Source organism: Ostrea edulis, chromosome 9, assembly GCF_947568905.1.
Source record: "Ostrea edulis chromosome 9, xbOstEdul1.1, whole genome shotgun sequence".
NCBI lineage: Eukaryota > Metazoa > Mollusca > Bivalvia > Ostreida > Ostreidae > Ostrea > Ostrea edulis.
The window spans coordinates 4,869,666-4,897,173 of record NC_079172.1 but is presented as its reverse complement, the minus strand read 5'-3'; the positions used below and the strand labels follow the sequence as shown (position 1 = coordinate 4,897,173).

Below are 27,508 nucleotides of genomic sequence, written 5' to 3'. Positions count from 1 at the left end.
GCTGAGAAACAGATCTTCACTACTAAAGGCAGTTCTGTCATGCGCTTAAAGCTGAGAGACACTAGTAAACTAGAATAATGCACACAGGAAGAGGCAGATACACGAATGGAGCTTCATGTTAAGGATGCAGTTGCTGAAGTTTTCCCTATATTATAATTAAATTGCACTGAATAGTGTTTTTGTTTCACTTTTATACCTAGTGAACTTTCACGTAAATGTGCATGAAACGTTGTAAAATTGTGACGTCAATAACTAAAAAACATCGGGAAAAGGGTAACATTTTTGAAACATAGATATTCTTGGCTTCTCTCCCCGAGAATAATATCATGTTCTGACTAAGGGACACTGTTGGCTATTCGTGGCTCTGGTTCTTTCTAGAAGTTGACAAAACAAAACAAAAGGGAACATTTTTGTCTTTAATAATTAATGTCTTGTAAGACTTGTATGCAAAGAACGTGTTATAATAACTGATTATAACAATATTGAGGTATTTATGATTAACTACTTATTGTAATATTTCTTGTTTGTTTGTATTCACTTACGCCAGTAATTGACTGCTTTGTAAACAAACATTTCTAAAATTCTGTTTCATTGCTCATACCAAATATTTAATTGTACGCATAGTCATAATTTCTAAAAGTTGACAAAACAAAACAAAAAATAAACAAAAGATTAAAAGAAGTAAAATACATATAAACTTAAGAAATAATTATGAATGTAAGATAAATAGGAACAAAATGAAGCTTAAAAAGTATGGTGATAATCTCTCTTGAAACAAGCAACACTTGTTGAGTTTCTTATATTTTGACTCAAGGCATTCCACACTGTGCTCCCTGAAATGCTGAAAGATCTTTTATAATATTCTGTTTTTGCCCTGGGTATATACAATATATTTGAATAAGAATTTCTAGTTTGCTTCTGACTGACTTCTGATACATATTTAAAAACATTTAAATAATCTGGCATTGAACCATGTAAAACTTTATACACTAAAATGACTTTTCTATAGACAAAGTAATCTGATAGAGGCAACCAGTTCAGTTCTGTAAACATGACATTAGATGGTGTTTCAAAATTTCTGATGTTAAGAATTACACTTACAGCTCGTTTTTGCAATATAAAAAGCTTATTCACATTTTCAGCATTTCTTGGATTGCTCCATATAATACAACAATATGTAAAATGTGGAAAAATCATAGTATTAAAAATCTTCAGCAGTGCATCGTTTGACATAAAATATCTTATTCTTCTTAAAATGCCAATTCTCTTGGAAATCTTGTTCATAAGTGATTCTATATGACTTTTCCAGGACAAAGTTTCATCAATAATAATACCAAGTAATTTTGACTCCTGAACACATTCTATGACATTGTTATTTATCACTAAATTTAATTGTCGATACTTTGATAATTTTTGTGCCGATCCAATAAGCATACATTGAGTTTTAGACAGTTTTAAGCTTAATTTATTTTCCTTAATCCACATAATACTGCGCTGAAGATCTTCACACATCTTTGACTCAATATTTTCCACTGACTTATCTGTTACATATTGTGAAGTATCATCTGCATACATATTTACATGAGAATGTTTCAGTGCTTGTGGATAGTCATTGATATACAGGATAAAAAACAACGGGCCTAAAATAGAGCTTTGTGGAACTCCAATGGTTACATTTTTCATCCAATAAATTGACTTTCCAAATAACTCTCTGTGTCCGACTTGTTAGATATGATTTAAACCATTCAAAAGTATCATTGCATATGCCAAATGACTTGAGTTTGTGTAATAAAACCTTGTGATTGAGTGTCAAATGCTTTCCGTAAGTCTATAAAAAGTACACCAGTAAGTTTACCTTCATCAATATTTTTAAGCCATCTATCTACTAGAGAAATAAGAGTACTTTCACATGAGTGTTTTGGCCTAAAACCAGACTGACAATCTGTAATTAGAGAATTTACTGACAAATACTCATAAAATGAATTAAACACATGCCTTTCTAAAATGTTGCTAACACGGGGTAAAATGGATACAGGCCGATAATTATTAACTGGACATTCATCCCCTGATTTAAAAAGTGGTACAACTCGTACCTTTTTCCAGTCATCTGCACAAGTACATGAAGATATAGAATAGTTGAAAATATATGCAATAATATCACATACACTGTTTGATGAAAGTTTTAGAAGTTTGACAGAGATACCATCCAAACCTGTTGCCTTTGATGCAGACATACATTTTATCTCATTTTCAATAAATTCTGCAGTTATACCTGGTATTGTATAAGAATTTTTAGGTATTTGTTCTTCAACTGTAGGTAAAGCGTCATCAAAATCTTTTCCTAGCTCATGACTAATGTTACAGAACTAATTATTGGCAATATCCTTTGTATCTTTAAAAATTACGTTATTGTCCTTAAGAAATGTACAGTTTGTATTCGTTTTCTTAGATGGCAAGAATTACCTAAGTTTGTCTCACATGTCCTTGGGCTTGTTTTCTGCCTGGAAAATTGTTTCCTCAACAAATGCATGTTTTGCCTCCCTGATCTTTTTCGTCACCCTGTTTCTTGATGCACTGTATAGGTTCCACGTGTCATCATCATTACTCTGTGTCGCCTTTTTAAAGAGGTGTTCACGACAGTGCATTTCTGTAAGTATGTCATCGTTTATCCATTCTTCTGAACGTGAGTTAATTCTTCTTTCTTTTAGAGGAATGTGTTTATCCACCACTTCAAAAATTTTAGAATAATAGAATTGCCACATAATATCAATATCCACCATTTCATATATGGGACTCCAGTCAATAGTGTTTAGTTCTTCTTGAAAACTGCTCTCAATTACGTTTTTAAAATTTCTATATTTAATATAAACGTGACTGTTTGCACCGGCTCTAATTTTACCATTTACAGAGTAAATCAAGTTGTGGTCACTTAATCCTATTGGGAATACTCCTGATGAAGAACACTTATCCGGACTATTCACATAAATATGATCAACTAAAGTACTGGAGTCTTTAGTCTCACGTGTAGGGTTTTTTATCAGTTGCTGAAATCCAATGTTTTCATGATAGTCTTTAAACGCTTTGTCTTGTACTCATCCACATTGAAATCGCCCATAATAGGAATATCTTTGTGTTCTGCTCCTCAAACTTCTCTACCCTTATATATATTATACTTAGATATGCAAAGTGAAGATAACGAACAGTGATCAATCTCATAACTCCTACAAGCAATACAAAATAGATAGTTGGGCAAACACGGACCCCTGGACACACCAGAGGTGGGATCAGGTGCCTAGGAGGAGTAAGCATCCCCTGTTGACCGGTCACACCCACCGTGAGCCCTATATCCTGATCAGGTAAACGGAGTTATTCGTAGTCAAAATCAATGTGCCAAGAACGGCTTAACAATCGGTATGAAACACGTCAGACAGCATTTGACCCCATGCAAGGTTGTATTGACGAACTAGATCGTTATAACGACCATAGAACTTGCAAAATGCTTACTTCAATCGAGACTGTTGAAATCCCTCTACCATCAACTTGTTTGTCAGTAGCTTACCTCGATTTAAAAACTGACTATACCCAGAACAAGTTCTTGTATAATGAATCAGTTGAGATATATAAACACCATATGCAGGTGATAATGGAATATTGCTACACAAATATGGGAAGTTGACGATGGAGAAGCTGAAATCATCCCGTTTGTCATACAGTTGAGTTGTCAGTTTGCCGTTAATAGTTCCTGCTAGTACTTTCGCCTTACGGCTCTGCAGGAAGTTTGTCTTAAAGTTGACGACAAACTGCCTCAAGAGCCGGAAGGCAAAAGTGTTCGATGGAACCAATCGTTGATATATATATATATATATATATATATATATATATATATATATATATACAATGCTACATGCCTGGGAAAAAACTATACACATGCAAATTAAGAACCGGATACAAGAGCATACTATGTTTGATCTCGGCGTAGATATATTTATTTTCCTGGCATTAATTTCGTTTTCCATATTCCCTTATCGAATACTACAATCTCTCTATTTCCTTGAACATTCCTCCCGTATAAATGCTGTGTTCTTTCCCTATATGCTGCCACATCGAGAAGCATGCCATAAAGAAGAAGTTATTCTATTTCTGAAATAAAACTTTTCATTTAGAAAATGGACTACTTCCACTGTCTTGTTTTGCAGGGTGTAATAGGAATAAACAAAATGTTGTTGGCTCAACAATCAGGAATCTGCTCAAATACAACAGGGTGTGTATTCAGGTTATTTTTAAGGTGATAAGATTTATCTTTAGAATTATCTACAATTGCTGTTATGCATGAAATATAAAATTATGAAGCAGTTATCTTTATTTATTGACAGAGAAGTGGTATGCTGTGAAAATTACTTCTTGACTGGAAATCTTTGTGAGGGTGAGTAAAGTACACCAAGTGAAATCTCTCTCTCTTTCTCTCTCTCTCTCTCTAATATATTAGAACTTGGTGTTATATATATATATATATATATATATATATACATCATAAAAGTTTGTCCTCTGGGAACATTCGGTAAAAACTGCAGCTTCCCATGCCCAAATGGAACTTATGGAAAACTTTGCACTGGGACCTGCGATTGCTCTCCATGCCACAAAGTTCATGGCTGTCTAAAGAATCAAGGTAAACTAAATTTGACATTTTAAATACACACTTCAAGTCAAATTTCTCTCTATATATATAATGTTTCTTTTTTCGAAGTAAAATCTAAAAAAAAAAAAAACCCTTTCTAGAAATATTTCGACCGTGTTATTAGTCTTCTTTAGTCGTATATATATATATATATATATATATATATATATATATATATCATAACAGTTTGTCCTCCCGGACCATCCGGTGAAAACTGCAGCTTCCCATGCCCAAATGGATCGTATGGAAAACTTTGCAGTCTAAAGAATCAAGGTAAATAGAATTCGACATTCTAAATATACACGTAATGAAATTTAATCATTTAAAAACTTCACCTTTTAATAGTAATTCCAATAAATGAAATGTTTATTCAATATGTTTGAGTGAGTCATTTTTTTGTTGTTGTACAAAATGAATACCAATGTCCATTCAATAGTTTGTGTGACATAAAATAGTCTCTTTTTCACATGACGAATAGACTCCAAACCTAGAACTGTAGATTATGACTGGTGGACAATCGTTTCATCTGTTGCCGGGAGTTTCAGTATCTGTGTTATTGTGGGTATTGTAATATACTGTAGATTGAGGTAAGGGAGATTTTTAATTTTATTGCATTTACCATTATAGAAGGCAAACTAACTTGTATGTCTTGTTTCTTCTAAAATCATGTCGGAGTAATTCTCTCTTCTTCTTTTGGATTGCTTATTACGTCTGTGCTTTCCTGATCGAGGACAAATTATATTTGAATTTGACTTGCGTGTATCATCAAATGGAAGAAAACATGTATACTGCCCTTTTCTCATACTTAATACAAATTCTACAATAATTTACCATTTTCATCAATGTACAAAAAAAAGGTAAAAATAATGAACAGTGAACAATTAATCTCATAAATCCTATAAACAATGCGAAATTCAGAGTAGGAAAAACACGGGACATGGATATACCAGAGGCGGGATCAGGTGCCCAGGTGGAGTACGCACCGTCTGTTAATGAGTCATACCCGTCGTGGGCCTGTTGTTTGTTGAGATAAACGGAGTAATCCGTAGTCAAAATCAGTACGTAAAACACGATCTAGCTATTGGTATGAAAGACTTCAGACAGCATTTGAACTAATGACAGGTTGTATTTGCTAATGCGTTCATTTCAACAGCCATAGAATTTGTGAAATGTACATTTTAAACGAGACTGTTGAAACCCCTGTAACATCACATTATTTGTCAGTAGCCTGCCTCCATTTTAGAATTCATAATACGTATGTCGTTGATGGCCACCATCCCACACATTACCAAGTGTCATTTAAAATAAATCGTAGAATTACGTCCTTAAAGGTACTGACGTGATTTCGGTCATACTCTAATTCCACAAGCATTCTTTGCAAACTTCAAGTCAAAGGTTAACACATTCGGTTATATTTCTTTCTACATATATTTTTTTTAATTCTCATATTTTTCTACTCGTAAATAGTAACACAATGACATTCTAGACATTATTCTGAGCAATGTGATTTCCTTTGCCCGTGAATATTACATGGTTGCATATTTGGAAGGCAGGTGCTCATAATTGTTTTCTAGTCTTTTTTAAAAGCTCTAACTATATATTCTTATTACTCCGACATAACTATGGATACCATAATTGGCTTAAATTACAATTTCAGAGTGATAGTTTAAAAACTAATGCAATGCATTTATTGTACTTTGAGTTTGATTTCACTGCAGACATGTGAACGTTTCCAGCAAATCGTATTATCCAGGAAATAGGGGTGATTATATTTATACCATTACTTATACGATGTGAACTCTTCATAAATCGTATGTACACCACTGTTATTAATTATCAAATAAGGTTAACTTCGGTTATCTTCTTTTACAGAGACGTCGTACAGAAATGGAGCAATTAAAAAACAGAATAACATTCAAAATAGCCATCTCATTGATGACAATTGCAGACTTGAAAACCCCGTAGAGCTGCGAAACTGGAATCAGAGAAACAATTCCTTTTTCAACTGTCGAAGAAATGTTAGCGATTGTACAATCTCGATATCAAATCAGCAATCCAAACCACAGTCATCCGTTTCTAGAACACCAAATGTACCTGACCATGAACTAGAAATCTACGACATACTGTCTCTAAAATGTCAAACAGCTCGTGACCTACGTACAGATTCGTTTTTCATGCCGGTGTACAATAAACTCACGCGATCAGTCAACCATTGTGACGTAGCAGAGACTAAATGCCGTGACAGTTTTCTATATCCGAAACATCCGTTAAGAGAGGATGCAGAATATTACAAACTAACAAAACAATAAGGGGATAGGGAGTTACGAGGACTAACTTTGACTAACACTCCTGTTTCCAACAGCACAGCCCCACACTGTTCTGAGGTCTGCAGAGATAACAAAGACCGATAAACACAGAAACGCGAAAAATTACAGATGACAAACCAACATCGAAATTTTTTGCTGTGTTGTATCATCGGCCACCAGGAGGCGGGCGATTATTTGTTCTGGTTCTAGAAACACGAACGGAGATTTACGGAGAAAGCAGAGCGTCTGGTTGCACGAGACTAGAAAGACGACCGTGATTTACTGCGGGCCTACATTATAAAATAATAAACTTAGTTTCATTTATCCAAAGCCATCATCATCACTTGATTATTCTGTTGAATTGAATTACGGTATTTACAATGTACATGTACATATATCTAATTTCGATTTAACAATCTCTACCCAGAGTTATCGTCCCCGCTACGCTCCACTAATACCTCTGTCAACGTCTAAAAAGTATATCAAAATGTACTAAAACTAACGTAGCTAATTAAATTGTAATGATGATATTTAAGCAAATTAAACATTTGTCTTATTTTTTTTAAATTTAAATCCTTGTGGTGATCTCGCAGCTAGAGCTAGAAAAGCTCACTTTGCCCTGAAATACATGTATAAACTTCACTGTGGCCCAGATCTGTCACCCAACCTGTGGTTAAAACTACATGAATCAATTATTGTTCCAATTTTAACATACTCATCAGAAATATGGATCTCAGATTTTAATACAAATTTCAACAATTTTGATAAAGCACCATTTAAAAAGATTCATAATTTCATATTGAAGAACATTCTAATTGTGCACAATAAAACATCTAACTTGGCTCCAAAACTTGAACTAGGCAAATCCCCTTTACATGTTAAAATATTTCAGCTTGCATTTAATTTTTTTTTTCAGATTGGAAAATCGGACAAAATCTAATGTTAATGAGAACCTTGTTTTAAAAAATGCATTCTTGGAAGATACAAAGTTGGCCAATAAAGATTTAAAATGTTGGTAAAGCTTTATAAAACAATTACAAAAAAAGTTGAATATTAATTGTGATACAGCAAATGAACTTCTCGGTTCTAAGCTTCAAGATTTCTTTGTAATAAAACTTTTGAAGAATTAGAACATATCAATAACACTCAATCTAGTGTAGCGGTCAGCCGGGTTAGATCGCCGGTGGCCAGTTAGCTCAGTTGGTAGAGCACCTGACTAGAGATTCAGGGGGCCCGGGTTCGAATCCCGGTCTGGTCCGTTGCATTTTTTCCCTTTCCTGTTACACTAGAAACCTTTCATTTTATAGTACATATGTACATCATTTAACCATGAGGACAAAAAACTAAAGATACACCCATATTTGTGTCTTCCAATTTACAAGAATCTGCGCTCTTATCCTACAAAACTAAGAAGTGTGCATCAGTTATATATAGAAACAGGTAGGTATCGTAATCCTGTCATTCCTAGAGAAAACGTATTTTGTTACCAATGTAAGATCAGTGTCGAAGATGAGAAATATTTTTTACTTCATTGTCCTTTATACAAACATGTAAGAAAAAAGAAAAGTCAAGAAATACAAAACTCGAATAACATTTCACTGTTAGCGCTTTCGGCTTTAATGCCTCTTCAGACAGTTATAAAATGAAATAATATTGCTAAGTAACGTCAACATATCACGATGTAAGTAATTGTCCTTTGTGACGTCATAATAAATTACACTGGTAGCGGTATAATACACACAATATTAGACAATACTTGGAAATCAATTACAGAGTTCAGTTCAAAGTAGTTTCAATTTTACACAGTTATTTTCTATTAAGTTTGGGATTAAGCAATTTTATAAAGTATTCCTCCTTTGTAACTCTGGAAATTTCGCAGTCATTATACATTTAATAAAATGGAAATATGTTGAAATCTCCATGACCACAATTGGCAAAATGTTCGGAACATGGCGAATTTCTGATACTTGGATCGCGAATTTGCTGCTTGTGGACGCGCACACGGGCGTTCAGTTTGTTGGTTTGTCCGATATAGTTTTCATTACAGGTAGGGCAGGTCATACAATATATTGCATTTTCGAATTTGCATGTCATGTTAGAATTTGGTGTTCATTTTTTGCCGCATTTAAGAATTTTTTCTCTGCCCTCTAGATGATTACATGTACCGCAACGTGAATCACCACATTTTTGCACGGATTTGGAATTTTCTGTAGTAAATCGGGCGCGCGTTAGAATTCTCTTCAGATTAGGAGCCTGTCTTCTGCTGTTTTTTATTTGAGATTCTTTTATCAGGTTTTTGAGATTTTGGGATTGTTCTAATATAGGAAAAAATCTTCTAGTTGTTCCAAAAATATTGTGGTTGCGTGGGTTATTCGTAATTGCAAAAGGAATATCGTTGTTTACATCGTTTTCTTCGTGTCGGGAGTTTCTTAAGATATATATAGGTGTGTTCCGTGCTTGTCGCCGAAGGTATGCTTTCAATTCCTCCAGTCTTTTTTACCGTAATGAAGTATCTGTAATTATTGTACATATCCGTCTAGCCATGTTGTATGGAATGTTACGTTTAGTATGGGAAGGGTGGCATAAATGGAAATCCAAATATTGGTGTGAATCTGTTTCTTTGCAATAAAGATCCCTCGATGATATTTTCATCTTTTGGAATAAAACTACAGATGATTTACAAAAATTCCGTGCTGAAATCAATCAATTACATCAATCAATTCAATTTCCTATGGATGCGAGTGATAAAGAACTGCCATTTTTGGATCTCCGAATCATTAGGGATGATACCAATATAATCACGGATCTTTATTGCAAAGAAACAGATTCCCACGGGCTATGAAATCTATAAACAATTTCCTTTCCTGAATATCTAAGCTAAATTCTAATGCTCAGCTACAGTATAAAACAAGATGTGTTCTTAAAACTTCACTGCCCTCAAAAGTGCATACACTGATGAAAGGCTTTAAATAATAGCTGTATTAACATTAAAACATCAAAAGATATGACGAATTTGGATCCATCCTAAAGTTATAACCCTGGGTTGTGAAATTCTCCACTTTGTACATCCTTTTCTGCTTAATTACGAAGTATGCATTTAGATTTTATAAGTATCAGCAAACTTACACATAAATACTATATACTAAGTTTGGCCCCACCCTGGGGTCAGAACCCCTACTCTGGGGATCATTTTAATTTCAATTTAGTACCAAGAGTACTAAAGAAGATGTTATTTAAGTGTTTACACATAAACACTATATACATGTTACAAGTTTGGTTCCGCCCTGGAGTCAGAACTACTACCCCGGGGATCATGAAATTTACAATTTTGGTAGAGGCCTTCCTGATCTACATCACTATGCATTTAGTTTTTCTTACATGTGTGCGGTTCTTAAAAAGAAGAGATTTGAAAATTGATTTATTTTGGGCAGTTTTTGCGCCGCCCCTAAGGCCCAAGGGATGCTGGAATCCTGAAATTTACAATTTATATTCCCCTTGTTCCAAATATCTTTCATACCGAATTTGAAAAGAATTGGAATGATACATGTAATTATCAAGAAGTTAGAAATATATATTGTTCACACATTTAATAACTGACCATTTTGGCCCCACACAAAAACCCCTGCCCCTGGGATCATCAAATTCACAATTTCAGTAAAGGACTACCTGTTCTTTCTAAATATATATTTACTTTCAATTTAGTATCATTAGCAATAAAGAATATGGTTTTAAGTGTTTTACACATAAACACTATGATAACAAGTTTGGCCCCGCCCTGGGGTCAGAAACCCTACCCCGGGGATCATGAAATTTACAATTTTGGTAGAGGCCTTCCTGCTCTACACCACTAAGCATTTAGATATTTTATACGTGTGTGGTTCTTGAGAAGAAGAATTTTGAAAATTAGTCTAGTTTGGGCAGTTTTTGCCACGCCCCTAAGGCCCCAGGGGTACAGGAATCTTGAAATTTAAGATTTATGTCTCCCTTGTTCCTAATATGTTTCATACCAAATTTGAAAAGAATTGGAATGATAGTTATCAAGAAAAAGTTAAAAATGTCCATTGTTGATACATTTAATAAGTGACCATTTTGGCCCCACTCTGATACGAAAACCCCTACCCCTGGGATCAACAAATTTACAATTTTGGTAAAGGACTACGTATTCTTTATAAATATTAATAGAGCTAAAGAAGTTTTAAAGTGTTTTACACATAAACACCATATTCAAAGTTTGGCCCCGCCCTGGGGTCAGAACCCCTCTCCCGGGGATCATGAAATTTGCAATATTGGTAGAGGCCTCCCTGCTCTATATAACTATGCATTTAGTTTTTCTTACACGTATGTGGTTCTTGAGAGGAAGATTTTTTAAAATAGATCAATTTTGGGCAGTTTTTTTTTTTTGCCCCGCCCCTAGGGCCCCAGAGGTGATGGAGTCCTGAAGTTTACAATTTACGCCCCCCTTGTCCCAATGATGCTTCACACCAAATCTGAAAAGAATTGGAATGGTAGTTATTAAGAAGCAAAAACTGTACAATTGTTAACCCACGACAGACGACAACCAATTGCAATAGGTCACCTGAGTTGACTCAGATGACCTAAAAAGACACGTGTTCAAAACAACTGTACAAAGTTTGCGGAATGTAAAGTTAGAGGTGTGAGAGGAGTTGATTACACAATGTAGGTACCCTATAACAGGCACATCCGACCGTCATTCACCATTTTATAAGCTGGATGCACGTTGAGCAACTCGGCCAAAAATTGAAATTGACTCATGCAACTATTTTTCATACTTAACTAAATATGACTATTTTTATTTCCTTTGAGATTAAAGCTACTTGGGATATTATTTAATACAATGGGATATTATTTAATACAATGGGATGTCATTTAATACAATGGGATATTATTTAAAATACGAATAATGCCAGAATGAACTACATGTATAGCGAAGAACTATTGCATATTTCTAAATGGTTTGCTCTACATAGTTTTCATAGTTAACCATGGGGATCCCAGACACCTGATCCCTCCTGTAATATTTCCATGGGTCCGTGTTTATCCTACTCTCAATTTCGTATTATTTATGGTATTTATGAAATTAATCACTTTTTTTATCTTCAATTTTTCATTTTGCATATAGTTTTAATAGTTACCGAGTACATATGTAGACGGCCGAATTCGACGCTTGCGTCAATAGGATTTCTTGCATTAAGTTGTAAAGGTTTCAAAATACATGCATGAGTATGAAGTATATGAAACGATGGATTCTGGGGATGACTTCCCGTTCTGCTTCCCTTTTGATTTTACAAAATGCTAATCTTCTCATAACATTATTACATACAATCTTTTCCGTTCCACGTTTTAGCAACACACGTTTTTTTAGGTTTCATCATTGGGAGAGTCACATCGTTCAAAGTAGTACAATGCAGCAGGACCCGATCTTCCTCGTCAGTAGAGAAGGTGCGTAGAGTTGTGTTCCTGAAGTATCTGGATTTTGTGACAAGCAGAGAACTGAAGGATATATTTCCTTTACACTGCACTTCCTTCTTGGTTCTGTGTTTAATTTTTCACTCATGAAATACCAAAACGTTAGACATATACTCAGGCTGGCGCAGTGAGGGTTGTTTAACGTTCAACGCCTTCCGCGACATGAGACCACTGTTTTTTTTAGGTCACCTGAGTCACTCAGGTGACCTATTGTCGTAGGTCTTTGTCCGACGACGTGCGTCGTCCGTTAACAATTTTACATTTTTAACTTCTTGAAAACTACAAAGCCAATTGTTATTATTTTTGGTGTGAAGCATCTCTAGGATAAGAGTAATAAAACTGAGAAATGCAATATTTTACCACCCCCGGGACCTTATGGGCGGGGCCAAATATGCTTTAAAAAGGCCATATTTTCACAAATCTTCTCTAGTCCCACATATATGGGAGTATAGAACGCCATAACTGCCTTTTGTGGATGTGTTTCATGATCGATAGTATTATGCTTTTTCGTTACATGTATATGATGTGGTTCTTTCATGATAAGGTGGTGCTTTTTATACACCCGTCATTAGATGGGACGTATTATGTTATGGCGCTGTCCGTGCGTCTGTCCGCTTAGCTGGCTGGCTGGCTGTCCGTCAGGGGTCATGTTTTCCGGACTTTTTCCGTAACGGATGTAACTTTGTTTGGTCACAATATCTCCCTCAAGAATTGCAAGAGTGAGTTTGCATTTCAGCTGGATTGGTCTATCCTTAACCTACTTTAGGGCTACAAGTAGGTCAAACAGTTTTCCGGACTTTTGTTCGTTACAGATACAGATATTGCCCTGAAATTTACACATAAGCTTCCTTTCAGAGGAACACAAGTTTAGTTTGCATTTCAGCTGGATTGGTCCGTCCGTCCATGACCTACATTAGGACTAAAAGTAGGTAAAACAGATTTCCAGGCTTTTTTTATTACAAATACATAATTGCCGTGAAATTTAGTCAAAGGCTTGTTCCTCTTGGAGGATTACAAGTTCAGTTTGCATTTCAGCTGGATTGGTCCATCCCTGATCTACTTTTTGGGGGGCAAATAGGTCAAACAGTTTTCCAAACTCTTTTCATTACGGATACAGATATTGCCCTGATATTTAATCAAGGGCTTCCTCTCAGAGGAATGTAATTTTAGTTTGCATTTCAGCTGGAATGGTCTATCCTTGACCTAATTTTTGGAAAAAATTAGTCAAACAATTTTCCGGGCTTTTTTTTTCATTACGGATACAGATATTGCCCTGATATTTAGTCAAAGGCTTCCTCTCAGCGGAGTAAAAGTTCAGTTTGCATTTCAGCTGAATTGGTATACACTTGACCTACTTTTGGCCTAAAAATAGGTCAGACAGTTTCCCGGGCTTTTTTCATTATGGATATAGATATTGCCTTGATATTTAGTCAAAGGCTTCCTCTCGGAGGAAGACATATGCAGTTAACATTTCAGCTGGATTGACGCACTATGACTTACAGTACTTTAGGGGTTAAAATAGGTCAGAGTTTTCCAGATTTTTTATTTGGTATGGTCACAGATATTGCTCTGAAATTTAGTCACAACCTCCCTTTCAGAGAAATGCATAATCAGTTCACATTTCAGCTTAATTGGTGCACCATGACCTACTTTGGGGCTAAAAGTAGATCAAATGGTTTCCTGTACTTTTTATCATCATAGATAGATATTGCACCGACATTCTGTCACAACCTCAATCTCAGAGTAATAGATACTCAGTTCACATATCAGGTGGATTGGTGCACCATGACTCACTTTAATACTTTTCTATTCAGAATGTGTGTTATATCAATTCAGAGTGCACAATATGCTTCCAGGTTCAATTTCACTGTACGACGGGCGTATATTGTATCGTTTTGCAGTACTCTTGTTATTATATGTTGTGGCTCTTTTATGAAAATATGGTGCCTTTTTATTTTATGCTGTGGTTCTTTCATGATAAGAGGGTTTCAACGGTTTCGTTTAAAGTCAGCATTTCGCAAATTCTATGATCTTTATAGCGATCTAGTTTGCCAATACATTCTATCATTGGGTCAAATGCTGTCTGACGTATTTCATACCGATTGTTAGATCGTTCTTGGCACATTTATTTTGACTACGGATAACTTCGTTTACCTGAACAAGATATACGGCTCACGGCGGGGGTGACCGGTCGACAGGGGATGCTTAATCCTCCTAGGCACCTGATCCCACCTTTGGTGTGTCCAGTTGTCCGTATTTTGTATTGCTTATACGAGTAATGAGATTGATCACAATTGAATCGAAAATCATCTTAACCTTAACTTTTATTTATTAATGATTATTGTTAAAAGTTACATTTTTACAACCAAATAAAATTTTCAGATTTAGAGCTACATTTTGTAATATTGCTTTATAACAACTTCCGGACGCACCGGCTCATTATGTCATGGACATACCTTTTTTCATTATATCAAGTAGATATCATTTCACCATATTTCTAACCGTGAAGGAAGACAATTCATAATTTTTTAATATTCATATGAATTAATCACAAAACACACTATTACAATGATAAAGGAGGGTGTAGATATTTCATATATACACAAACACTATATAAAAAACGAATGTTTATTAATAAAACGGCCATATTTATTCGGTGTGTGAGTGTTCAACCAGTTATTGGGACATGTTGAGATTGGTTAAATCCCATTAGGCGACATGATATACATGTATATCTCCCGATCCCATAGCATCAAAACTTAGATTCAAAGATTATTAAAAAAAAATTAAAAAGCCATGTAATTTATCAAAATATGTACATGTAACTGCCACAATTTAAATTCATAGAATAATCAAACAATGATGATGGTTTTGGATATACAAAAGGCGGAGATAACGAACAGTGATCAATCTCAAAACTCCCACAAAATAAAGAGTTGGGCAAACACGGACCCCTGGACACACCAAAAGTGGGATCAGGTGTCTAAGTAAGCATTCCCTGTCGCCCGGCCACACCCAACGTGATGATCCCTATATATTGATCAGGTAACCGAGTAATCTGCAGTCAAAATCAGTGTGCCAAGAACGGCTTAACAATCGGTATGAAACACGTCAGACAGCATTTGACCCAATGATAGGATGTATTGGCAAACTAGATCATTATAACGACCATAGAATTTGCGAAAGGCTGACTTTAAACGAGACCGTTCTCAGTAGCCTGCCTTGGTTTAAAAACTTATCATACGCAGAACATGATCTTGCATATTGAATCAGTTGAGAGACATAAACACCATATGCAGGTGACAATGAAATATTGTTACATAAATATGGGACGTTGACGATGAAGATGAAATCATCCCGTTTGTCATCAAGTTGAGTTGTTAGTTTGCCATTAATATCCATTTTCAATAAAACAAAAGTACGAAGCAGATGTTGAGGACTTCGTGATGTCTTATCTCGAGTTCACAGGGATATATGGAATCGATACATGAATGAAAATGATTATTGTTAATAGATGAAACGTCGTCGATATATCTAAATGTCGAGTTGAAGGTCACAGCAAGAGATTGATTCTTCTCATGTAGAAGTTTGTGAATAAATTCTGCTTCATTGGAATATTAAAACAGGTCAGTTAACAAAGGAGCAAAATTCGTGTCCATGGGAATTCCAACAGACTGTTGGAAGACCTGATCACCAAAGACTACGAAGATAATGTCAAAGAGGAACTCCAGCGTATTTTTGTTTCAATTTCAAAGTACTTGTGCGTGGAATCAGAGTCGTGTTTAACAAAGCAAGTTTTTGGATGACCGATCACTAGATTCGGATATTTCTTTTTTCCATTTTGTTGCAGAAGCAACTGTCTATGATGTGACACAATTTAGTTTTTGATTTAACGTGAGGAATATATATGATTAAGTTTATTATCATGTACTGAAGACTCGCCATCTTTCTAAGATCTCCCCCTCCTGACGGCCTATAATCAGGACCTACATTGTAAAGAAAACATTCAACAGCTTGTGCGCAAATGATTTTTATTACTTTTTTACAAAAAGAAAAACAAAGATGTATTGTTCAGACATAATCTATAAAAATTAATACCAGCACAATGTAAGACAATTGTCGGAGATGAGATTCCGACTAAACTCCCTCTATATACAACGTAAAAGTTGGTCCGAGGATACCGCGCAGCGTGTCATTTTGTTAAGGCTGTTATTAAATTTTGTCAGAACTGAAAATACAATTGCCATTGAATATGTTTGATATGCAAGAGAAATGCATCTTGTATATGTAACTATTGTTTTGTACATAAAATTATATTAATTGCATATCAAATACTATAATTATGTGTGATATTATTGGTATATATATTTATTGATTTTTAGCAGAGTACTCAACAACATCACAATTAATTAAGAACCACCAAAGATAATGGAACTTGAAATTTTATTTTGCATCGTAATCAAACCTAGGGGTACAATTGGTTTCCAGACTTCCAGACACACACACTGCTATCTTAAGATTAATGCATAAAGTTATATCACCATATCGCTGGGAAATATTTTTATGGTTACATATACAGTTCACAGGGTACTCCATTTGGATTCCTCTGTTCTTATTTGGTTGTAAAGTCTGTCTGCAAAATTAATCGCCATCATCTGTAAAAGAGATAAAAGTATACATTGTTATCTATTCTAAACTGTTACAAAATTCGAATCGTGTTTTAAAGGAAAAAAGATTATAAGACAAAAAATTTCAAAACCTAGTTACACAAATTACAAGCGTATGGTACCTGGGGAACGAAAGCGCCTATGATGCCGCACGTAACAATAAATATATTGCTCCCTATCCATTCTTTGAAAGCCTTCAGACAACCTCTGGTGTTAATCTTACTTGATAATTGTACAGCCTACAATGGATGAAGAACGTTGAATCTCTCTCTCTCTCTCTCTCTCTCTCTCTCTCTCTGCTATTACTAGTAGTTTATACCCGAGTACGAACAGATGAGAAAAGAGTTGAAAAACGTAGAATATACTTATGCTTGAACCACAGTCCGATGGAAATGTATTTATGAATTAGCTGATATAGTCATATTATGAATTGATCCTTTGAACTGGTAATTGAGGCCACTCACATTTATCAGCTTTGTAATATAGTACTCACGCTCACACTGGTGGAATTTAACACTCCATTACCACATTTGGTGTTTTTCGTATCTCCCTATAAAGCAGAACATGGAAAGGAAATACATGATCGGTTGATAGATAGAAAGATGCTGTAAGATCGCTAATTTTTGTAGGGACTACCAAATTTCGTTCTTTTTAATGCATTTTACCGTGGAGAACAACTCTATGACAGTGAATTTTCACATCGTCTGATACGGGATGGTTATACGAAAGTTTAGGATTATTTGAAACAAAAGAAAATCAAACTAACGCAAAAGAAAGGCATATTGAAGCGAAATAAAAGTACATGTATAATATCACGTGAATTCAGAGCGTAATAACGCGGAGATTAACGGCGAAAATATATCGACATCATTTAACTTCTTGATTTGATGCATTTACAGTGAATCTGATTGGAAAATCTGGAATTTATATGCGCCGAAAAGCCGAAACTACATATAGTGACAGGGGGGATGCGACAGAAATTTCGGAAATGCGACACGGACATTTCATATTTCAGAAACCGCGGCGCCATTTTAAATTTCAGTTGTTGGAATCCAAAGAGCCTCGGGGCTTGTTTTACCTGTGTAGAATGTGGATACTCTGTCACATAGGAACAATAGACCTAGGGATGTCTTGTTTATTTTTCAGTTTACACAAGACAAAGGGTTGATCCGCTATGTGCAGGTAGGGTTGAATGAAAGGAACTTTGCACGTGCGAGTTGTACTGGGGAGATATCCCGAGTCATTACTGGGGAGATACATGTTTTGGACTGGGTGGAATAAAAGTATGCGATTATGCAGTCAAGCTAGTCAATGGAAGATACTTCAGTGTCAAACAAAATATAAAATTTAATTTATTGGTTCATCATAGTACAAAAACAATTTCATCATTGAATGTTCAACTACATTTTCTAATCCATTTGAAGGTAGGATAGATTTAATGTATAGATGGAGGAATGTTGGGAAATTGCATCATTCCTTAGGTCTTTGGTTTTCAACAAGATCTATTTGGAAAATGGCCACGAGGAAAGGCAAAATTGTAGGTTTTTCTGAAATTGCTAGTCTGTCATCTTTTGACTTCACGTCATCTCAAGCCATTTAATTTTTTTTCAGACTTCCTGAAGTCCCTTTTCTACTACATGATGATTTTCACTACAGGACCACCTTGTCATTCTGATTTCAAGATGAAAACAGGGGGATTCTTTAGTGAATTCTAATGTGATGTGAAACTATGATGATGTGTTATGTAAATTACAGTAATTAGTCTTCAGTGACTTTTTATAGACTGCTAATTTAATGTTAATGATGAGTATTATATGTTATTTACACTACTAACATAATTAATAAACATAAAGAAACCTATTTCTTGTCTTTTTTCAATATTGCCAGTTATTGGCTATGAAATACACCTAGATTTTTCTGGTATGATATAAAATTAAGTCAGCTTATGGGAGTTATGAGATTGATCACTGTTCGTTATCTTCACTTTTCATTAGTATAAGCACTATCAGGGGCATTTAAGTTTAAGAACACATCTTGTTTTATATTGTTGTTAGATATTTGAATTCAGCTTAGATATGTAGAACAGGATTTGTTTCTCTATATTCCATAGCCCTTGGCACTAGTGATACTTTTAACTCAGGTGACGGATATGGCCTGTCAGTCTCTTGTCTTTGTGACATTATGTGTCGTTCGTCCCCTCGTTTCAGTACCTTGATTTGGTATCCTACACACAACGCTTCAGATATTAGTCATATCGATTACAGATATCTATGTTTGTTTCACTGGTTTGATATCTATATTTGTTTCACTGCTTTGATATCTATATTTGTTTCACTGCTTTGATATCTATGTTTCACTGGTTTGATATCTATGTTTGTTTCACTGCTTTGATATATATGTTTGTTTCACTGCTTTGATATCTATGTTTCACTGCTTTGATATCTATATTTGTTTCACTGCTTTGATATCTATATTTGTTTCACTACTTTGATATCTATGTTTCACTGGTTTGATATCTATATTTGTTTCACTACTTTGATATATATGTTTCACTGGTTTGATATCTATGTTTGTTTCACTGGTGTGATATCTATGTATGTTTCACTGGTTTGATATCTATGTTTGTTTCACTGCTTTGATATTTATGTTTCACTGCTTTGATATGTATGTTTGTTTCACTGCTTTGATATCTATGTTTCACTGGTTTGATATCTATGTTTGTTTCACTGGTTTGATATCTATATTTGTTTCACTACTTTGATATCTATGTTTCACTGGTGTGATATCTATGTTTGTTTCACTGCTTTGATATTTATGTATGTTTGTTTCACTGGTTTGATATCTATGTTTCACTGGTTTGATATCTATGTTTCACTACTTTGATATGTTTGTTTCACTGGAATTATATACTTATATGATAAGAAATGAGGCTAAAAATTTTCTCTTCATGATGAAAATACACATGTATCAAAGGGAAAATGGGACGGAGAATTTTGTTTATCAATATCCTACACGAAATGGTGTTATTGAAGCTGTAGAACTTGACTTGAACTCACGAAAATACCTCTTCCCTATCCCAAACGTAACCATCTAATCGGAGCTAATTTTCTTACACCCATAAAACGTTTAGTATTTATTGCACAATATATCCAATGATGTAAAATATATTCTAAAACTGGCCACTTCTTTCAGAGTTCTATCGGCTAGCTATTGCTGAAGGACATCAATACGCGTGCTTAATTCAAATTTCGTTTCTCTGATTCACGAAAATGTTGTTATAAGTTAGATTTCGTTTATAAAAATGTAATTAAATCACTACCCGTGGGGGCCCGGGTTAGAATAGGTCCTCAATACCTCTTGCTTATCGTAACAGGCGACTAAATGGGACGGTCCTTCGGATGAGACCGCAAAAACCGAGGCACCGTGTCACAGCAGGTGTGGCACGATAAAGATGCCTTCCTGCTCAAATGCCGTAAGCGTCGAGCATAGGCCTAAATTTTGCAAACCTTCAGACCTTCACCGGCAATGCGAGTGAAAAATTCTTGAGAGTAGCAACCACCACCCATTTTTTAAAAATTACCCAAATCAATAAAAATCGGGTGTAATTACCAATTTTGAGTATGCTGATTTCAAATCTGGATTCCTTTTACTCCAATTTCTTATAGAAAATGAGATATAGTGTCTCAAACACCCCTACCGTCAGGTTGTCAAAAACGGAAAATGTTTCATTTCGCATCAAAAAGTGACCCAACTTTATTTCTTGAAACACCATTACCCAAAACAATAAAAAACAGATGTAATTACCAATTTTGAGTATGCTGAATCCAATTCTGGATTCCTTTTACTCCACTTCCTTACAGAAAATGAGGTATAGGGCCTTAAACACCCCTACCGTCAGGTTGTCAAAAATTGAAAATGTTCCATTTCACATTAAAAAGTGACCTGGAAGTTATTTCTTGAAATAAGGCATACAACAGAAAAGGAAAACAATTAATACTAAATTGTTCCATGAACATTCTTAGTTGTTTTGGAAAGAATATATCTCACCTCTGGACTTCACAGATACAGGAAAGGAAGAGGAATACAGAGCGGATCAAAGATCTTAAATTTAATCAGATTGGGCTATAGCCTAATGAACTGATGAACAGGAGCAAAAGTACAATTAATAGGAAAACTGATTTATTAAACAACAGCAAGTCTTTTCCGAGAACTTCTGGTAGAGCTGTCTCTCGGGCGGGGGAGGGGGGGGGGGGCTGAGTTGCATCATTATCAGAATTTACCGATACAGTGGACTCTCTGGCCAGTCTGGGGGCTGAGCTAGTTGCATCAGAACTGACAGAAGCAGAACTATCTGGCCAGTCGGGGGGCTCAGTGGTATCAGAATGTATTATTTATTTATTTTTATTTTTACAAAATTCAGAAATTTAAAAACTGCATGATCAGATTTTTTTGTAACACTAATAATTAATGTCCCTTTATTGCGATGACTCTACAAGTACAAACCATGATATTAAAAAAAAAATGAAATGAAATGATAGCTAAATAAATAAATAAGATATTTGTAAGTTACTTTATTTATCTGTAAGTAAGTCACTTATTAAGTGTAACTTGTGGCAGTGCAACTTGCAAGTGAAAATTGCATCATCTGTAGCTTATAACCCCTTTTGCCTTGCCTTGTAATTAATATTGTTGAAAATTTGGCAAATAGCATTTTTAAACCCCCAGTCCATACCCCACTTTTCTTTAAACGTTAAAAATCCAGCTAATTCAGTGAGGAAGAAATGTCACTACCATATTTCGAATTTCCTCTAGACTATATCAAATTAGATACCGCACTGCTATCAGTCACAGATTGACACTGGTAGGGGAATGGGGACCTGGTCTGCGAGTATGATGGAAAAGATTCTGATGAAAATAAAGATTCACTCATCATTCAGAAATGTATAAACATTGTATTATTGTATACCACCGGTACGTTGTGAGTACGTTAATAATGGGAGTTATCTTTCCTTGGATATCTAAATCAATCAAATACTATATGAACACGGGCAATTATCGTCCATGTTTGACCTCAGTATAATTTATTCATGCATAAAATGTATTAATATGTCACTCTTTGTTGCGTATTTCACCGTTAAGTAAATGTTTACATATACTCGCTCTGCTTAATCGCTTCTATCTCAAAGGGATTTTCTGGAATATGCCTAATCACGTGAGATACGCTAAATATAGCTATTTTAGATCCGAACGATCAACTTCGCATCATTCGTAAGCTCTAGGTTTATCCATACTAGCCCGTAAAAAATAGGGTGGAACCTCGTCCCACTTTTCCTGTAGAAATAAAAATGGAACATGACGCGCCACCTAGCGAGCGTGGTTGTTGCTATTGAGAGGGGCGTTCTTCAGCTAGAGTCTCTTCATGTAAGTACATGGTTTCGTCCGGAGACGACGGTGGTTGTACAGTGTAGTCGTGAACGGCGGATGTCGTTACTGAAGAAGTGACGGACATTCACCTCAAGCTTCTCTGAACGGAGCGGACAGTATAGAGGGAACTTATACTGCCTCGCTAGTGTGCTAGCTTTTCTAGTGATGTGGTAGAGTGGTCTTTCTTGGTCACGTAAGTTAAGCGACGTCGAGCGTGATCAGCTCTTGGGTAGTTGTCCGCTATACACGTTATGTTATCATTTCAATGAATTAAGGCTGTATGCTACACCAGAGAAATTTTGATCTGGATGAAAAGTGGGCATAATCATGTTATTCGCACCGCGCGATAAAGTGTAAGATTTATTTTTCCTTTAGTAAGAGTTATTTGCCCTTTAAATTTGGTTTATTCCGTTAAATTACTGTAGGAATATGCAAATTTTCAAACTTTTCAAATATGGCACAGGTGAAAGAAGTATAAATTAAAACAACCTTGTGGGTGGGGGTCGTAGATGGTGTGGTAATTACGAAATAAACTGCGGTGTGAATAACATGATTATGCCGAAAAGTGGAGGATATGGACAACAATATTTTGAAATTGAAAACTTAAAATGCAGTTTTAGTAGAAAGCCATTTTTTTAGAATAAAAGTCACGTGACTGGGCTAAGGTAAGCTGTGACCTACTCTGCTCCATCAATTTTGACAATAATTGGACTGTTTTCATAGTCAGTTGGTCTCCAGATTCACCATATGATTTCGCGACGTTGTCGCCGATACATGAATTTAATTTTGTGCAGAATTCAACTTTACATATAGTGAAAACTTTGGAGATCGTTTTTGTGAACAGTTCTGCTGTGTGGTGAGTACGTGTTCACCCGTGTTTACCTCAAATTATTCTGTGTTAAACATTGGTAAAAGTCTTTCTGCAATATGGAAACCTTATCTAAGCCAGTTTATTTAAAAAATAGCGAAATCCAAATGAACAGAAACAATCGAATTTCAGATTTTGAACTTGTGCAAAGTGTCATTCACTCAGTCGGGGACACGGTAAGTTGCATCCAGCTTGACCGTGATCTTTGGCGTATATACCTGACCAATAATGAAAGTAAACAAACTCTATTAACTCAAGGGGTTGATATCAACAATCAAAACTTCAATGTATACGAGCAAAATCCCTATGTCACTGGGTCAAAATCACCCGCAGATAGAGTTCTTAAAGTGACTGTGTCTGGAGTGCCCCTGTCTGTCGATGACAAAGAAATTTTGGCGATGCTCACAAAACTAGGTGCTAACCCAAAAAGTGACCTACAATATGAAAAAATAAGAAATCCGATGACAAAATGACTGGTGTGTTAAATGGCAACAGATACATTTATTTAGAACCCTTTCCAGATAACAAATTTCTCCCCCGCACGAGCTACTGCGCAGGGATACAGTGCCGCATTTATCATTACGGTCAACCAAACCCCCCAAACGAAAATGCCGAATTTGTTGGAGTTCTGACCACCCCACCAATGAATGCACGGAAGAAACTAAATGCAAAGTTTGCCTTCAACCGGGGCACCCCCGGGTGATGAACAATGCTCTGCTCATGCTAAAAAAATGCCCCAATAACTATATCCTATTCCAAGGCGAACAAAATGCTCTTTCAAATTTCTACCCATGTGAAATATCTGTATTTGGTGAAAAATTCAATTCTGCAGAACAGGCCTTCCAGTGTGTAAAAGCTATAAGATCCGGCGATCTCATGGCTGCCGATAAAATCCGAGCAGCTAAGTCGTCACTCGAAGCCAAAAGAATTGGCAACTTTGTCACTACATCGGATAGTTGGATTTCATCACGGGTTCAGATCATGGAGGAGATTATTTCGAAAAAATCGGAACAAGTTGAGAATTTCCGAGATGTTCTTGAAAACTCTACGAAAAATGTAATTTTCGCAGAAACCACATACAAAGATTTTTGGGCTACAGGCCTCAACTATGATCAATCCATGCACACAAAAACCTCAACCTGGCCTGGAAAAAATGTACTAGGACAGATACTTGGACGAGTAACCACAGAAGTTAAGAAAAAATCGAAAAACAAATCCAAATCTGGGTTACCTCGCCCGGCTTCAGTCAAATAATTATTATAACAGTCTCTCATGTTTGTTTATACCTGACACGATTTTTTGTCTGCTATTTTCCCTATGGAACATTTGAAGAGTATTACCCTGAATGTAAGGGGTTTAAATGGTTATGAGAAAAGAAATACATTATATCAATGGTTTAATGATAACAATATTGATGTGATTTTTCTACAAGAAACACATTTTTGCGAAAAAAATAATTTTAAGTATGACTCAAGATGGTTTGGTACATCCATACACTCTAATACTGATTCTGCTCATAGCAGAAGAGTATCCATTCTTTTTCATAAAAAGCTTAATTTTGACATCATAAATATACACAGATCTGTTGATGGTCGTAAACTTTTGATTAATATTAAAGTCAATGATCTAATTATCACACTCGTAAATGTTTATGCACCCAATGATGATAAAAGTAGAATAGAATTTTTCAAAAAATTAAAAACGTGGATTTTTAAGCTAGCAATGAGTGAAAACAATACTATACTTGCAGGGGATTTTAATACGATTCTTAATAAACAGGATAGACATCAATCACAATCAACATATAAAGATAAAAGCTCAAAACATTTAGAAGATCTGCTATCATATTTAAACTTAGTCGATACATGGAAAATGAAACATAAAGAAAGAGAAGGATTCATGTGGTGTGACGGAAATGGAATACCTTAAAGTAGAATATACTTTATATTCATGTCTGAAAATTTTGAGTTAGATATGTCAAATGTCTTTCTTAGAAAACCTCCAAATACGCAAGGTAATAGAAACTCGGATCATTTATCAATTAGATTAAACCTTTTAATGAATAAAGAAAACAGGGGTAAAGGTTTTTGGAAATTAAATACCTCGCTATTAACAGAGATAAACTACACTACCGAGTTAAAACAACTGTTAAAAGATAAACAAGAAGATTTAGAAAATATAATTGATAGTCAAACAAGATGGGAAAAGGTGAAATCTATAATCAAAGAATTTTCGGTAAATTTTTCAAAACAAAAAGCCTAAATAGAAAACAAAGAATTACAGTGTTAGAAAAGGAAATAGAAAAAATTGAACTGTCACCACATCATTTAATAAATATGAATAGAAAAAAATCTCTTGAAGTCGAATTAGATGAAATCTATTCGAAAACAACTGAAGGTGCATTTATTAGATCAAAAGCAAATTGGATAGAAAATGGAGAAAGGAACACATCCTACTTTTCAAGACTAGAAAGAAAAAAAACAATCTGCCAATACAATACACGAAATTAAAGAAGATAATAAAATGATAAATAAAACTGAAGATATGAATTCACTTTGCAATTTTTATGAAAACTTGTATTCAACAAATCATGTCCCAGATGAAAATATAAAAAAAATATTTAGAGGATTGTGAATGTCCTTAACTAACCAATCAAGAAAAAGATATATGTGATAATCTTCCAACGGTTTCCGAATGTGCACAAGCTATAAAACAGATTAAAAACAACAAATCCCCCGGATCTGATGGAATACCTATCGAATTCTATAAAATATTTTGGAATGACATTAAAAATTACTTTATAAATCACTAATTACAAGATTTGAAAAAGAGGAAATGACTTTTTCTCAAAAATTATCAATTATTTCTCTGGTACATAAAAAGGGAGAGAAAAATGATCTTCGAAATTATAGACCAATTAGTCTTACAAATTGTGATTATAAAATTTTAGCACAAATTTTCGCTATAAGATTACAAAAAGTTATAGATAAACTAATAAGTAAAGACCAATCCGCATACATTAAAGGTAGATATATCGGTGAAAATGCAAGACTTTTACTTGATATATTTGAATACTGTGAAACAAAACAAAAAGAAGGAGCAATCTTACTTCTAGATTTTCAAAAAGCTTTCGATTCTGTAGAATGGAACTTCATGTCCAACACCCTTAATAAATTTAATTTTGGAGAGCAATTCATAAAATGGATAAAAATTTTATATACAAATCCTGTATATCGCATAAAAAATAATGGATGGATGTCTAGGACTTATAAAATGACCAAAGGCATTCGACAAGGATATCCAATCTCAGCATTGCTTTTTTTATTTATCGTAGAAATATTCACAATTCACCTGAAGTTAAAGGCTTTAGTAATGACCTTATGACTAATGAAATAAAAATACTTCAACATGCAGACGACACATCACTTTTTTACAGGATATCAGATCTATAGAAAAGTCATTAAAATAATTGAACACTTTGGTCAGGTATCAGGAATGCAACTCAATAAAAATAAATCTGAAGGAATATTATTAGGTCCTTTGAAAAACAGATATGATAAATTATATGATATCAATATCACCAATGCACCTGTTAAATGCTTATGGATATATATAGGTCATGATGCTAATCAATGTTACAATAAAAACTGGACGGAAAAAATTAATAAACTAGAAAAAAGACTTACAATGTGGAATACAAGAAAATTAACCTTATATGGAAAATGTACCGTAATAAATACTTTAGCATTAACACAATTATACAAGAGTGCAACTATATTGCAATATCCAAGAAAAAAATCCATAAAAAAAAATAAAGAAAACAATCTTCAATTTCCTATGGGGCAAAAGAGAAAGGATAAAAAGATATACTTTAATTGGAAAACAAGATGAAGGAGGAATAGGTATTGTTGATATTGATTGTAAATTAAAAGCACTCAAGGCTGCTTGGGTAACAAGAATATTCAATGAAAAACTATCATCTTTAAAATCTTTCTTTAATTCGTGTATTCTTAAAAGATTCGTTACACCCGAATATCTCATAATGACAAATACAACCAGTACTGATGAAATAAAGCAAATT

The 27,508-nt window shown here is 34.8% G+C and overlaps 2 protein-coding genes across 3 annotated transcripts in view; one reads left to right on the top strand and one right to left on the bottom strand.

Annotated features, from left to right (window-relative positions):
* Nucleotides 1-4,051: 4,051 nt before the first annotated feature.
* LOC125663538 (uncharacterized) lies at nucleotides 4,052-7,995 on the top strand. 2 transcript variants are annotated; one of them, XM_048895789.2, is made up of 7 exons: nucleotides 4,052-4,261; nucleotides 4,374-4,423; nucleotides 4,538-4,666; nucleotides 4,862-4,948; nucleotides 5,154-5,262; nucleotides 6,394-6,437; nucleotides 6,548-7,995. In XM_048895789.2, the coding sequence occupies exons 1-7, from the start codon at nucleotides 4,167-4,169 to the stop codon at nucleotides 6,982-6,984; spliced, it is 951 nt and encodes a 316-aa protein (XP_048751746.2). In that variant the 5' UTR covers nucleotides 4,052-4,166; the 3' UTR covers nucleotides 6,985-7,995. The 2 variants fall into 2 exon arrangements, with proteins under 2 accessions (XP_048751746.2, XP_056004298.1); XM_056148323.1 differs by lacking the exon at nucleotides 4,862-4,948.
* Nucleotides 7,996-16,482: 8,487 nt separating this feature from the next.
* The window catches only part of LOC125659477 (tetraspanin-33-like), a 36,066-nt gene continuing 25,040 nt past the window's right edge, over nucleotides 16,483-27,508 (bottom strand). Inside the window, exons 5-7 of the mRNA XM_048891161.2 lie at nucleotides 17,629-17,685; nucleotides 17,258-17,374; nucleotides 16,483-17,123 (exon numbers count right to left, since the gene is read on the bottom strand). Of these exons, the coding sequence (XP_048747118.2) occupies nucleotides 17,049-17,123; nucleotides 17,258-17,374; nucleotides 17,629-17,685 (249 nt within the window). The 3' untranslated portion in view covers nucleotides 16,483-17,048. The remainder of the gene's footprint in view (nucleotides 17,124-17,257; nucleotides 17,375-17,628; nucleotides 17,686-27,508) is intronic.